Below are 14975 nucleotides of genomic sequence, written 5' to 3'. Positions count from 1 at the left end.
ATATGCCCTCTGAGCATTGGTCAATCAAACATTACTCTGTCCTTTGAATATGTCCATAGGGTTTTGTTCCCTATGCCGAGAATACCCTCCCTTGTTCACTGGATGGATTTCTAGTCACTGTTTAAAGACCAGCTCAATGCTGCTTTCCTCATGAAGCCCTCCCATCTACTTTCACCCATGACCTCACCTGGTTCTTCATTTCCTACCTCTCTAACATTCATTGACAAACATTTATTTAGCATCTGCTGTGTACAGAACTCTGTGTTTGGGGAAACGGATGGGGATGGGGGAATTGAAGAATTGTATCTTACAGTTACCTCTTTGTGTCCCATTTCCCTCTTCTAGACATGCAGGACAGAAACTGTGTCATAGCTGAACTTCATATCTCTTTGTAGCACCTACTTTGCAGGTTTGTTGTGAGGATCTAATGAAAGTGTCTGTAAAGTGCTTAACGAATGCCTGGCACATACTAAGCCCTATAGAAATGCTTATTCCCTCCTCCCTTCCTTCTCTCCCCCAATTCCTAACAAAGTACTATATAAAGAGTAAGCACTTTGTTTAAGAGATATGTTATATCTATCTATCGTTTTATATATGTATACATATATATACACATATACATATATGTATGTAAATAAAATCTCATTTGAACTTCATACCAACCCTGTACTAGGTATCATTATCCCCATTTTACAGCTGAGAAAACTGAGATTCAGAATAGTGAAGTGACGTGCTTTTAGACATAGGCAACGAAGAGTCAGAGCTGAGATAAGAGCCCAGATCTTCTGCCCACTCAACTCCACTGCCACTAATTGGTTAATAGGACATAAATGAAGCTCATAAATGCTTAAATGTCTGCCCCCATAAAACATTTAAGGGTTCCAAACCTATCATTTAAAGCTTTTTATTTCAAATGCTGACCCAGCACCAACTAACTGAGGTATCTGGCATAACTCTGCTATGGAATGTTCTTTCCTATGTCCCATCCAGGACCATTTTGAGGTCATCCTAACTGAAACCTATCCAGTTCTGATGCCAAGAAAATTCCATCCTGGTTCCTGTCTCGTAGGATGAGGGGAGGAGATGAGGGTGATCCTTGGACCTTAATCTAAAGAATATTAAATCTTTTCTTCAGCTTTATCAGGATGCTGATTCTCCTTGACTTCTCTGTCCACCTGTGTTGAATAATCATTTTACAGCATTAATTATTAAATTAATTAATAGCCAAGGACTTAGAGGGGGCAAGAAAGGCACCTTTGTCCGATTAAGATGTGTCATACTCTTTTTCAAAAATCTATTTAACTGCTGGAGGCCAGAGGGTAGGCCACCTTTTTCATTAACTGGTCCTTGGCAACACCTGGGTGGGGGTGAGTGAGGAGCAAGGGGGCAAAATATTGGGGCAGACAATTGCTGTGAGAGGTAGAAAAGCATGATGGACAGAGCGTCCAACCTTGAGTCAAGAAGACCTAGGTTCAAATCCAGCCTTTGATATTGGCTGTGTGGTCATAAATAATTAATTTATCCTCAGTTTTCTCATCTGTGAAATGGTCATCCCCTGATGTAACCTCACATGGTTATTTTGAGGAAGAAACATGCTAACATATGTATTTTGTAAATGTGACTACTGTCATCATCATTATTGTTCATCGCCTTTGTTATTGAGGCGCTCAACACCTGTAATGCAAAGCTCCTATGGAGGCAGAATGTTCTTTGGTCACAACCACTTCCCTGGGATACGTTCTAGGTTCTGGGTTCTAGGCTCTGGGTTCTGGGTCTTATGATTGACAACTATTTCTTTTGTTTTCTGGCAGACTCAATCCTTTCCCGGCCATCCCTCCAAACCATGGGTCTCATAGATATGACAACGATGACCCTTCATCAGCCAACGGGCCCTTCTGAGAGGCAGAAGCCATCGATTTGCTGGATGGAGGAGAGCTTTGTCAGGTATTCACACTAACACACATACCCAGATATACTCATATGTACCCTTTCCCATTGTTCTGATTGTAAAAATGTGGTGTAGTGGATAGAGTGCTAGGCTTGGAGTCAGGAAGACCTGAGTTCCAATATAGCCTCAGACATTTACTAGCTGGATGACTCTGGGCAAGTCACTTCATGTCAGTTTGCCTCAGTTTCCTCATTAGTAAAATGGGGATAATAATAACACCTACCTCCCAGGATCAAATGAGATAATAATTATAAAGCTCTTAGCACAGTGCCTGGTACATGGTAAGTGCTATATAAATGTTAGCTATTATCATTAGTATCACTGTGCCTGGCACACAGTAGGTGCTATATAAATTTTCTTTATTATTATTATTGTTACTATTTAAATAGTCTATCCTAAAATCAAAGCTATATTTGCCTCTTCTTACTTCCCACTCACTGTTTTTAGTTCTATACCCTGCTACCAAGTAGAACCAGTTTTTAATGAAACTTTAATTCTTTTTTTAATTAACAAGCATTTTTCTCCTTCCCATCACCTCCTCTCATTGAAAAGAAAAAGAAAGAAGAGGCCCTTGTAGCAAATCTGCATGGAATGAGACCTTAGTTAATTAAGCCTCTGTTGGCTCCAGGACCCTAAGATTAAGAGCTAGAAGAGATGGTTGAGCTCATTTAGAACAACCTATCACTCAGTCAACCATTATTAAGGAAGTATCCAGCATTAAGTATCTACTATGCACTAAAGGCTTGGGAATAGAAAAACAAAAATAAAACAGTCGCTGCCCTCAAGGAGCTTACATTCTTTATTTTTTTCTTTGTTTTTTGGGCTAGGCAATGGGGTTAAGTGACTTGCCCAAGGTCACACAGCTAGTAAGTGTTATATGTCTGAGGTCAGATTTGAACTCAGGACCTCCTGACTCCAGGGCTGGTGCTTTATCCACTGCGCCACCTAGCTGCCCCTAGAGTTTACATTCTATCAGGTGAAACAACAGTTCATCTATAAGTATATCTAAAAACATAAACAAAATAAATGGAAACAGAGGCCCAGAGAAGACATATAACTTGTCTTTATTATTATTTTTTTAAGATTTGTTTTTTGAATTATTTAGAATTAGATTATTTAGTTTCCAGTTAATTTTGTGTTTATTTGTTTGTTTTTTGGTGAGGCAATTAGGGATAAGTGACTTTCCCAGAGTCACACAGCTAGTGAGTGTTATGTGTCTGAGGTCAGATTTGAACTCAGATCCTCCTGACTCCAGGACCGGTGCTCTATCTACTGCACCACCTAGCTGCTGCAAGACATATAACTTGTCCACAAGGCAAGTGATAACACTTGTTCTGTGTGGTCCCAGAGCACAAGAGCATTGGCTAGGCAATGTTCTACGCATTTAAGAGTAAATGCTTCTAAATTTGAAGTGGCAAATTTAGCTGTGATTTTAGGATAAACTTTCTCAGAACTAGAACAACGCTAAGAAGAAAGGGACTGGCAGCCATAGGTCCCCCCTCATCTGAAGTCTTTAAGCAAGAGATGGATGACTACTTTTCAGGTATGCCGTATTGGAACTATGGAATCATTACAAAGTCCCACTGGGAGTGGCTGGTTAGGATTTGAACCCAAGGGCTCTGACTCCACACCTTGCCTTCTGTCCACTCCTCCCACCTCCCTACCCACCACTGCCCTTGGCCCATTCACACTCAGAATTAAGGGAATCGCCATACAATTAAGTGAAATCTGTTTTCTCAGGCTACCCAAAGTCATTGGTCAATCTCAGAGTAATCTTCAGACATCATAACGCTCTGTCTCATCAATCAATCCATAAGGACTTATTAAATGATTTTGTGTACAGTTCATTGTACTTGTTGGGAAAAGGGACATAAGATTTACATAAGGCACCTGCCCCCCTGCCCTCGCAAGTGAGCATAGCATGGCCTTCTCTAGATAATGACCTGGAGAAGGACTGGAGATTGGTGGAGTGAGCTACTCAGGTACTGCATCTGGATTGAACAACAATAATATAATTAGCATTTATAAAACATTTTAAGATGTGCAAAACATTTTACATCTGCTATCTTATTTGATTCTTGAAACAGCCTTGGGCGGTAGGAGCCATTATTATCACTTGCCCAGAGCCACACGGGTAATAAGTGTCTGATGTACAATTTGAACTCAGGTCTTCCTGACTCCAAATCCAGCACTCTATCCTCTAGGCCATCTCAGTTGAATGAAGGACTTCACAGATTTCTTTGTTTATTCAACAACTATTTTATGAACTCTTAGGCATAAGAGATACAAAAATAAGTGAAACGTATTTGCTGGTCTCACAGAGCTCAATGTAGTAAGTACATCTTACACAATGTAGTAAGAATGGATGACTGGAGGGCATACATAGATAGGGGGTGCAGTGGATGCAGCACTGGCCCTGGAGTCAGGAGGACCTAAGTTCAAATCTGGCCTCAGACACATAACATTCAGTAGCTGTGTGACCCTAGGCAAATCACTTAACCCCAATTGCCTCACCAAAAAAAAAAAAAAAAGAATGAATGACTAGACATGTAATCAGATGGCTAGAATACAAATTAGAGTTGGATAAGTGTTTTGAAATAAGATAAGGAAAAAAAATCTCTTCTTGGGGTGGAGGATCCAGGAAGGGAGGTAGCTTGGTGTAGACAAGATGGATGGCAGTCTCAGGATTTCAGAATTAGAAGGAATGTCAGAGGTCATGTGATCCAACCCACACCTGAAAAAGGATCTAGCTTTTACCTAAAGACTTCAGGTGAGGGGGAATCTGCTGCCTCCCAAGTCAAGTCAACAAGCATTTATTAAGCACCTACTATATACAGAATATTGTGCTTTCAAACTCTAGAGATACAACAAAAGGCAAAAAAGGAAAAGGACAATAACAACAAAACCCTCACAATCCCAACACTTAAGCATCTCATAGTCTAATAGCAAAGCAGGCCATTTAGCTTTAAGATTGTTCTAATTGTAAGAAAGTTTATCCTAAATTCAAAGCTACATTTGCACCATCACACCTTCCTCTCTTTGCTCTTGGTTCTGTCCCCTGGGACCTGATAGAAGAAGTGTAACCATTTTTTTTTAATGAAACTTTAATTTTTTTTCAATTAATGAATATTCATTTTCTCTCCCTCCCCCTTTGAAAAGAAGAAAAACACGCCTCTTGTAACAAGTATGCATAGTCAAGCAAAACAAATTGATAGCTCTGCAAATGTTTGAGGATCCCTAAGATGGTCCCCCTCACACACACTGAGTCTTCTCCAGACTAAATGCCCCCGGTCCCTTCAAAGACTCTCTTATATGGCATCAACTTGAGACCCTTCACCATCCAGGTTGCCCTCCTCTGTACCCTTTTCAGTTTATCGATGTCTTTTATGAAAATGAGCACAAGGGACAGCTAAGTGGTACAATGGATAGAGCACTAGCCCTGGAGTCAGGAGGACCTGAGTTCAAACCTAGCCTCTGACATTTACTAGATGTGTGACCCTGGGCAAGTCACTAAACCCTGACTGCCTCCAAAAAAAAATAAATAAAAAAACACAAGATTCTAGCTATTTTACAACTAGGGCAGAGAACAAGGGGACTAGATCACCTCCTTATTCTTTCACACCATGCCTCCCTTAATGCAGCCCAAGATCACCTTAGAGTTTCTTGACTACCATGCTACGCAGCTGATTTCATGTTGGAGCTTGTGATCCTTTAAAACCCCCAGGTCTTTTTTCAGATGAGTGGTTGCTCACCAAGGTTCCTCCCACCTCCAGATCTCATAATTATAAGCAGCATCGGACCCAGGGTCTCATGATTTCCTGAGATGCGTCATGGAAACAAGATTTTTCTAGGTTTCAACCATCCAATAAGTATTTACTGTGTGCCAGACACTGTGTTGGTGTTGGGAATATGAATAAAAAAGAATGAAATAATCCCTACTTGCATTTCATTCATTCAAAGGAGTATTCATTGAATACCTTCTATGTGCAAAACACAGTTCTGGACACTAGGTAAGATAACAGTGATTTCCAAGATCCAGTCTCTGACCTCTAGCCCATGTTTGTCTAGATCAGATGGGGTGGGACATACCTAAGGGGGTGGGACATACCTTACACAGGAGGCCTTTCGTGGTCCCCCAGATGCTAGCACCTTCCCTTCTAAGGGCACCTTCCATTTACTCTGTATGTATGTTGTATGTACCTGTTTACGTAGGTACGTGTTGTCTCCCCCATTAGACTGTGAGCTCCTTGAGGGCAGCCGCTGTTTTTGCCTTTCTTTGTATCCCCAATACTCAGCACTATGCCTGGCACTTAGCGGAGTCTGAAAAATGCTTGTGGACTGATGGACTGATTGTCCCCCTCCACCATTTTTATTCACACACTTCTCCCCAAAGAGACCTTTGAATTCCAGTTAAGCTCATCCCCATGGCAGATGCTGCTATGACGTCTCTATCCAAATCACGCATTACTAGACTCTGTCAGAATTTCTGGCTCATCGTTGGGCATATTGAGACCAAAAATCAGGGGTAATTGGAAAGGGTCTTGAGAATAGCAACAAAATGGGTAAAGGAATGAAAACCATTGATAAAAATCATGGAATTTGAGAGTTGGAAGAGACCTTAAGGGCCATTGAGTCCAGCCCATACATGAAATGAAGCCCCCAGAAACATATCTGACAAATGGTTATCTATTCCTTGGGACATGATCAGGGGAGCGTGAGAGGGGAGAGTAAGGCTGAATGAGTTCAAATATCTGCTGGCCTAGAAGAGCAGGGGAAATATTTAGCTCAGTCTGAGAGCTGAAATGAGAGAAGTCTCCAGACCAAGATAAGGGGGGTTGTGGTTGCTGTCTTCCATTATTTGCACTGCTTTCATGTACAAGAGAGCTGAAATTAATTATCTGCAGCCCCAGAGGGAGATGGATTTTGCCTCACTGTGATGTGGGCTGGCTTACAATTAGGACTTTCTTATTATATAAGAGGCTGCCTCCATGAAGTAGCCTACTCCCTGGCCCTGGGGCAAGGTTGGATTAAATGGTCTCTAAAGGTTCTTTCCAACTCAAGTCTGACTGTGTGCATCAGAATAAGCTGAACCTCTGGGGAATGGTCCGGACCATGAGACCAGCCAAAGTCTCTTAAAGGGCATACAAACAGGAGACCTCATTGGAGTGTCTGCATCCTAGTTTCCTTCCTTTATAGGATGAGAGGTCCTTTCCAATGTTCTGGTCTTCTTTGTTCTAAGAGTTTTTCTGGCTCTAACATTTTATGTTCTATCTTCTGATGTCCCTTCCACCTCTGACATTGTGTTCTAACGTCCCTTCCAACTCTGACGTTCTATGTTTTATGCTCTAAGATCTCTTCCAGCTCTGACAGTCTATCTTCTGCATTCTAAGGTCCCTTCCAGTTCTCACGTTCTGTGCTCCATATTCCAAGGTCCCTTTAGTGATGACATTTATGTTCTCAGGTCCATTCTTGCTCTCACATTTCATGGTACTATGAGTTAGTCGACTAACCTAAAGAAATAAATCCAAAACTTGGCCAGAGGGCCCCATGGGGCTCCAAGGGCCATATATTTTCACTGACATTTGAATTTCCTCCCCCACTTGGTGCAGTACAAATGAAACAAGAACAATAATGTCTTGATGAGGGTTTAATACCAAGTGGGAGGATAGGGCCCCAGTTCAAGCTTAGCCAAGCTCCTGGTGGGAAACTTTCACAAAAGACACTCTGTTCCCTTCGGGACAGATGCCACCAACGAGTGTGGTTAATTTCTTAGTGATTTTTTTCTAGGATCCAGGCCTTCCCAACATGCTTTGGAATGCTACATTGCAGTTAGCTTGGGCAGGCCTTTCGGGGGATGGGCACGAGAAGGGGAGTTCAGGGGTAAAGACTGGCTTTGTCTTCATGGTCTGATGAACGCCATGGCATTAGCTCTCTCTGATACCTAGGACACATTTGTCTTAATTTGTGGACCTCATTTCGAGCCTTTCTTCCCTTTGGCCAAAGAGCTGGAAATCTGCTCCCCGTGACATTTTCCCTAAACTCTTTCCCAATTGGGTGCAAAAGAGCACAGATTTTTCTATAGAGATAGATAGTTCTTTATGAAATGAAAATTTCTGGTTCACAGCCAGGGGCAAGACAGTGCCCCAGACATTCTTATTTCTTCCATCCCTCCCCCCTCTTCCAAGGGAGGAGATTTTTGACCTCACAGCCAAGTAGCCCAGCCAGGCTACTTCCGAAGCTGAGAAAGGTCCTTCTAAGCTCCAAGGACAATGACCCTCAGGGTAAAGATGAAGGAAGCTTTTCTGCTCGATTTACTATTGGCCTAGCTGAGTGCTGAGTGACCTATAATGTTGGCCAAGTTCTTAATCAAGTTCTTAGGGAAGAGATGCCCACAAGCAGTGTTAGCAAACATATGGAATTGTGGGATTCTAGAGCTGAGAGGGAGCTTCCACATCATCTAATCTAATCCTCCTTCAACACCTGATGCCTTGGAGGAAAAGTGCTGGACAGGGAGCCAAGTGAAACACATCTTCAAAGATTAGTTCTAATCCTTATTAGCTGGACAAAATACTTCACCTCTCTGAAGTTTCCTCATCTGTAGATGTGTACCTCTCTAAGTCTGAGTCTTTTCATCTGTAAAATAATGATAAAATATTTCCTCTCTTTCTCTGAGTCTCATTTTCTTCTTCTGTAAAATAAGTTTCAGTATAGCAGCTGGAGGTAACCCCATTACACTTGGGTTCTACAAGAAACTATCCCTACTGCAAGTTACTCACTGGGTCTACATCCACTGAAAAACCACAATTCATGAGCCCCCATTAGTGTGTTTACCTTTTATAGTCAGCCAGAGTGAGCAATTAGTTCAAAACAAATGCATTAAATAAAACAGCATAGTATGAAAAGTTGCCTTAAAATATTTCCCCCACAAACGTTGGGCACACTCTCCCATAATACTATTAATTGGAAGAGTGGACATGCCTAACATGTATGGAAAGACATTCATATAGGAGTTGCATGTGGCCAAGGGAAGTGTATAGAGAGCATGTTCCCTTCTATGACCTCTCTCTCTCTCTCTCTCTCTCTCTCTCTCTCTCTCTTCTCTCTCTGTCCCCCTCTATCTCTTTCTCTCTTTTGCTGGCTCTGTCTCTGTCTCTGTCTCTCTCCTTCCCAGTTTTTCTCTGACTCTTCAATATCTCTTGCATCTCCCATGCAGATGAAGCTGAGCCAGGGAAGGAGGCTGGGAAGGAATCCCAAAACTAAAAATAAAATCAAGTGGAGTCTCCATCTCAATCCTTTGTTCCAGCTAGGCCTGGAATCAGGAAGACCTGAGTTCAAATCTGACCTCAGACACTTACTATCTATGTGACCCTAGGCAAGTAACTTACCCTCTCTCAGCTTCAGTTTCTTCATTTGTAAAATGAGGAGTTTGGGCCTGACCTCTATGGTTCCCTCTTTCTGTACGTCTAAGATCTAAATATCTGCTGGAACTCTCTGCCAAAAGAAGAGTGACTAATCATTGCATAGCATCATAGATTTAGACCTAGAAAGAACGATCATTTGACAGCTGACTGGACAGGGATATGACCAGGTCAGGGTCACACAGGAAGTAAGTAGTGGAGTTAATTTCCATATCTTCTGACTTTAAGTACAATAGTATTTCTATCTGCCTTAATGATAATTTCATGCTTCAAAAGGTAGGAGGGAACAAGGAGAAATTATATTCTGTATCTGGTTCTCCCAAAGGGAGAGGAAGAGGTTGTTGGGGGTGGCAATGATGGGAACATTGTGGGGAAGTGACCATTCCATATCAGAATTTTTGACAGAGGAGAGGAAAATAGAGAATATAGTTTGATGTGCATGTACCCAAGATTTGGGGAGAATTGGTTTCAGAGGGTTCAGGGGAAGGATAGCCAGGATCCTATGAGCAAAAATTCTGTAGGGAAATTTAGCCCAGAAGGGCTAGGGAGATCTCAAGAATAAAATTCTAAATATGCAAAGAAACAAGTCAGATGAGGAGGAAGAGGGGAAGTTGTCTAAAGAGATTGACAAGCTGACATGGGGAACTCACCAGATCAACTTAGATTTAAATGACATTTGCAAAATATGAAAGCAAGAGTGAGTGATGGAGGGTGGATACAAAACTGAGGCATTGCCATGTATAAGATTAGCATTGTGAGTGCTGCAGTGCAGAAGTGACCCAAGGGGTCAAAGAATGGGTTCAGAAGTCTAAATTCAGGGCCCAGAACACAGGTAAATGAAGAAAGCTAAGGTCAACAAAGACCAAGTGATCATGTGGACAGAGCACTGGACCCGGAGTCAGGAAAACCTGAGTTCAAATCCAATCTCAGACTTTTACTGGCTCTGTGACCCTGGGTGTGTCACTTAAAAAAAAAATCACTGTCTGCCTCAGTTTCCTCATCTGTAAAATGGGGGTAATAGTAGCACCTACCTCACAGGGTTGTTATGAGGCTATACCGTAAAGCTTGATAGAAATACTAGTTAATATTTTTATCATTATTATTGCTACGACCACCTATTTTGTTTTTGACTCCCCAGTACCTAACACAGTGCCTGGAACATGGTAGGCATTGATGAATGCATGTAGATTGATTACTTCTTTACTAAAGACATTAGGCAGTGGGATATAAAAAAAAATAATTCACCTGTAAAACTACATTTCTCTTGTAAGGAAAATTCTAATGATTTTGCAGCACTTTGTACTACTCAGTATTTGCCTAAGGATTTACTAGCAATGTGGTATTGCTAGTAATAAAGAATGAGTGCAAGGAATCCCCTTCTGCCCCTGATTCTACTCAAATCCCCATCTCTGTTCAAGGAAGAAAAATTAGGTTGGGGAATAACAGGGTAGGAGTGGCCAGTCTGATTCATTTCAGGGAATAATGGGAGAGTCTCTCGTTTGGAGGGCTGGTCCCGGGCACCAATGAAGGTCTCGGAATCCCTAGGCTTAACAGGATTCAGGTCCATTAGTTAAAGCTTTCCCTTTGCACAAGATGACAAGCATACCACCAATTTAAAGGGACAGCTCCCACCCCAGGTCTGGCATGGGGAGGCTAAGAGATAAAAAGAAAGCGTTTTGGTCACAGGGGAGGTGAAGCATGGAAAATGGAAGATAACAACTGAGCCAGTGATGCCTGATACTGCTTTGCTTTATATTTTTCCTTCTACTATAGAAATAGTGAGCTCTCCATCACCTAGTCTTTGTTTGAAGACCTCAAGTAAAGAGGGAACCTATTATCAACTGAGACAGTCCATTTGTCATATGGACTAAGTTCTATTCAGAAAGCATTAACTGAGCACCTACTATGCGCTAAACACCTTGAATACAAAGACAAATAGCTCTGGTTGTTAAAAGTTTGGGGGTTTTTTGGGTGGGTTCCCCTGCTATCACACCTCTTCACAACTGCTCCCCACTATTCATGGTTCTACCCTCTGCCACAAATGGTACTTATGGATGCATGAAGTTGCCTTCAAAGAACAACCACACTGAATAGAATTTAGACTTATTCTGCTTGGCCCTAGGGGTAGAATTATGGGTAAAAGGTGAAAAGGTTAAAAAAGTCTCTTCTAGGCTTGATGTTGGGAAAAAACTTCCTAACCATTAGAATTATCCAAGAATAAAATGGTTGCCTTGGAAGGTGTTTGGTAAGGAAGCAGGAAGCTCATTGGCGACCCAATGACCACTTGTTGGTTATGTGATATTGGGGATTCCTTTTTTTTTTTTTTGGTAAAGCAATTGGGGTTAAGTGACTTGCCCAAGGTCACACAGCTAGTACATGTCAAGTGTTTGGTCTGAGGCCAGATTTGAACTGAGGTCCTGCTGACTTCAGGGCCAGTGCTCTATCCACTGCACCACCTAGCTGCCCTCGGGGATTCTTTTTCAGGAGTGGATTGGACTAGGTATCCCCTGAAGATCCTTCCAGTTCTGATGGTCTGTCACCTCTAAAATCCCTTTTGGCTCCCAAATCCTACAATCCCAGAGCTTGTCTGACACCCATCATTCTGCTGACAAATGACAAATCATCAGTAATGATTTGAAATTCTTCTCCAACGGCTACTCAGTGGTCCAAGTGAAATGAGTCGGAATTTTGACCCAGTTTCAAATGGAAAATGTCCATGTAACACTAAAGAGGCTATTGGTCTCTTACCTGCCATTATTACCAGAGAACAGAATGACTCCAGACTCCACTGAGGCCAGACTGCTCCAGGATGGCAAGGGGGGGAGGGGTTGGGAGAAGGGGTTCTTTGTCTTTGCTTTTGCCTTTCTGCACTCCTTGAGAGGAGGAGAAAAGAGTAGAAGCTTACTCTATTATTATCATTTTGTCATTCTTGTACTATGCTGGGAATGGATGATTTTAACCTAGAGGGAAGGTCACACCTCCTAATGTTAACTAGTAATTCATTTGACAAAACTTTAAGAAAAAAGAGACAGAGAGGCAGATTCAGACAGACAGTTCAAGAAAGAAAAAAAGAGAAAGGAAGGAAGGAAGGAACAGGGAAGGAAAAGAAAGAGAGGGAGAGAGAGAGAAAGAATGAATGAAAGAAAAAAGAAAGAAGGAAGGAAGAAGAGAAGGATGAAGACAGAAAGAGGAAGGAAAGAAAGGAGAAAGAAAGAAGGAAAAAGTAAAAGGAAGGAGGGAGGGAGAGAAAGGAGAAAGAAAGAGGAAGGAAGGGAGAAAGAAAGAAAAGGAGGAAGGAAGGAGAGAGAAAAGAGAAAGAAGAGGAAGGAAAGAAAGGAAGGAAGGAAGGGAAAGGAAAGGAAAAGAAAAGACTATCATTACAAGCTCTCCACACTGACAAATAAATTCTTTTTTTTTTCTTCCTAGGAAAATCCCTCATTAACCAGCCCCCTAAGCAGGAAAACATACAGGAGAAGAGAAAAAAACAATGAATGCTTAATTGTTTGTGGCAGCAGCAACACAAAGTCCTCAGTTCTTCATATGTATGTGAATACGTGTGTTTTCACCCTCCTACTTCTCCACGAACTTCTCAACAAGAGCTGTATCCCCAGCCCCCAGATTTGTGACCTGCCCCTAGACATGCATCTCTCCCAGGGCTGTGGCCTTCTGTCTGTCTCGTGTCCCTCGGTTCTGTCGTGGTGGGCTTCAGGAGCAGTTCTATGCCAGGGCCAGGGTAGAAGGGTCCTTTGTGAAATCTCCCGGAAGCAAGTTTGCACTGACTCAGGGAAGGCTGTTCTCTAGAAGAACCCAGTAGTATCCAGAGGTATCAGGGTTGGGCAGGGTGGGCTCTTTTGCCCCTACCCACCACCACCACCAACAACAACAACAACAAAAAAAAAAAACCACTTTGGTTCCATTACATCATGACAAAGTTGGACCCAGTAATGGAGCTCTTGTGTTGAATTGATGTTCTTCCAAAAGTCTAACCCTGGTGTTTTGAGAAGATGTGGCCATTAATTAAGATGGATGCCTTTGCAATGAAGGAAAGAAATAGCCATGTGAGACTGAAAGATACCCAGGTATTTTTTCAATGATGGGGTTGCCCAGGACTTCAGTTTCTTAATTCAGTGCTGAGAGATTAACCCTTGACTTTGGTGAAAGTTTGCTTCAGTTAATTGGCACACTGATTGCCCGAGTCTTCAAGGTCACCTCTCAAAGGTTCCTAGAACCATGTTGTCAGAGCTTGGTTTCTCTTTGGGAATTTTGTAGATTCCCATGTTACTCACAACACATTAAAAGGCCAGGATAGTCATGAAAATGAAGTGGTAGCTTTGGTATGGGTTTCTGCTCTTCTTGTTCTTGTTTCAAAATGGAGTGAGATCCTTGTATCTAAGTGATATGTTGAGTTGATCTTCAACACATGTTTAAGGTTTTCTAACATCTCCTAACTCCTAGAAGATAACCATCCTTTATAGCCCTCTATAACTAGAAACCTCTAAGTTATTTCCAGCACCCTAGCTTTTTTCAACTAATGGAGAATCACAGACAACCAGAGAAGGATTAGAGGGTTTTTTTTCTCTAACCTTGTCTGCAAGTTCACCTTCCTTTGGAAGCTCTGGTCTTTGGGATACAGCACCACCAAGTCTCCTTCTGACTCCTCTAAGTCAGAACCAAAGAAAAAAGCCTGATCCCTGAGGATGGAAACCCAACAAGGCCTACTTGACGGCTGCCCACATCATGACACCTACAGCTCAGTGATTTTCTGCTCCGGAGGGGTGGATTGGGAGGCTTCAGTGTGTGGGTGGGCAATGGTTTGCTGCAACTGGTCCCCAGAGATGAAAATGGAACTGGTTTTCTCTTGGAATTCCAATTTTTGCTGTTGAATCTTGTGTGTGGTGTGAAATTATTTCTACGTGGAAGAGTCCAGACCAATGTCTCCAACATCTCCCCTAACCCAGGATAATAACTAGGGCAGAACAAAGGGTCTTTGCCTCAAGGCAACAAATTTAAAGGGCACCCTGTATTTGGAGGCCTGATGATTGTACTTAGATTGCTTCAGCATTGTAGAAACAATAATAATACTAGTTAGCATTTATTGAGCACCTACTATGTGCCAGGCACTAAGCTAAGTGCTTTACAATTGTATCTCATTGGATAGGTAGGTGCTATTATTCCTATTGTACAGATGAAGAAACTGAGGCAGATAGGGATTAAATGACTATGTGACTAGGAAATGTCTGAGGTTGGATTTGAACTCAGATTAGTCACCTAGCTACTATAACAGAATTTACTTAGTGAGAAAGAATAATAGGAAGTTATCAGATGGTACTCATCAAGGATGAGTTCCTCCCTCACTTGTCAATCAGCAAGCCTTTATTATATGTCTACTATGTGCCAAGCATTTCGAATACAATGGCAGAAATGAAGAAACATTCCCAGCCCTAAAGGAGCATCAGTCTCTCCAATCTAGCAGCCTCACCTTAGTGTCCGGGGGTCTCTGGCTCCTGAAACAGAAGTGCTGCTAATCCAGAGGACCCAGATTCTTGGTTACAGTTTTGCTTCCCCCCTCCCTGTCCCCACTCCCCTCCACCACCTCCATCTCACCAATG

The 14975-nt window shown here is 42.1% G+C and overlaps 1 protein-coding gene across 1 annotated transcript in view; it reads left to right on the top strand.

Annotated features, from left to right (window-relative positions):
- The window catches only part of TRIM44 (tripartite motif containing 44), a 171877-nt gene extending 157627 nt beyond the window's left edge, over positions 1-14250 (top strand). The window contains exons 5-6 of the mRNA XM_027837657.1: positions 1812-1944; positions 12793-14250. Coding sequence (XP_027693458.1) covers positions 1812-1899 — 88 coding nt within the window. The 3' untranslated portion in view covers positions 1900-1944; positions 12793-14250. The remainder of the gene's footprint in view (positions 1-1811; positions 1945-12792) is intronic.
- The last annotated feature ends 725 nt before the right edge of the window (positions 14251-14975 follow it).

The sequence above is a fragment of the Vombatus ursinus genome, unplaced genomic scaffold, assembly GCF_900497805.2.
Source record: "Vombatus ursinus unplaced genomic scaffold, bare-nosed wombat genome assembly UNPS02014822.1, whole genome shotgun sequence".
NCBI lineage: Eukaryota > Metazoa > Chordata > Mammalia > Diprotodontia > Vombatidae > Vombatus > Vombatus ursinus.
Note: the sequence above shows the minus strand (reverse complement) of the source record. Positions and strands in the feature narration are given on the sequence as shown.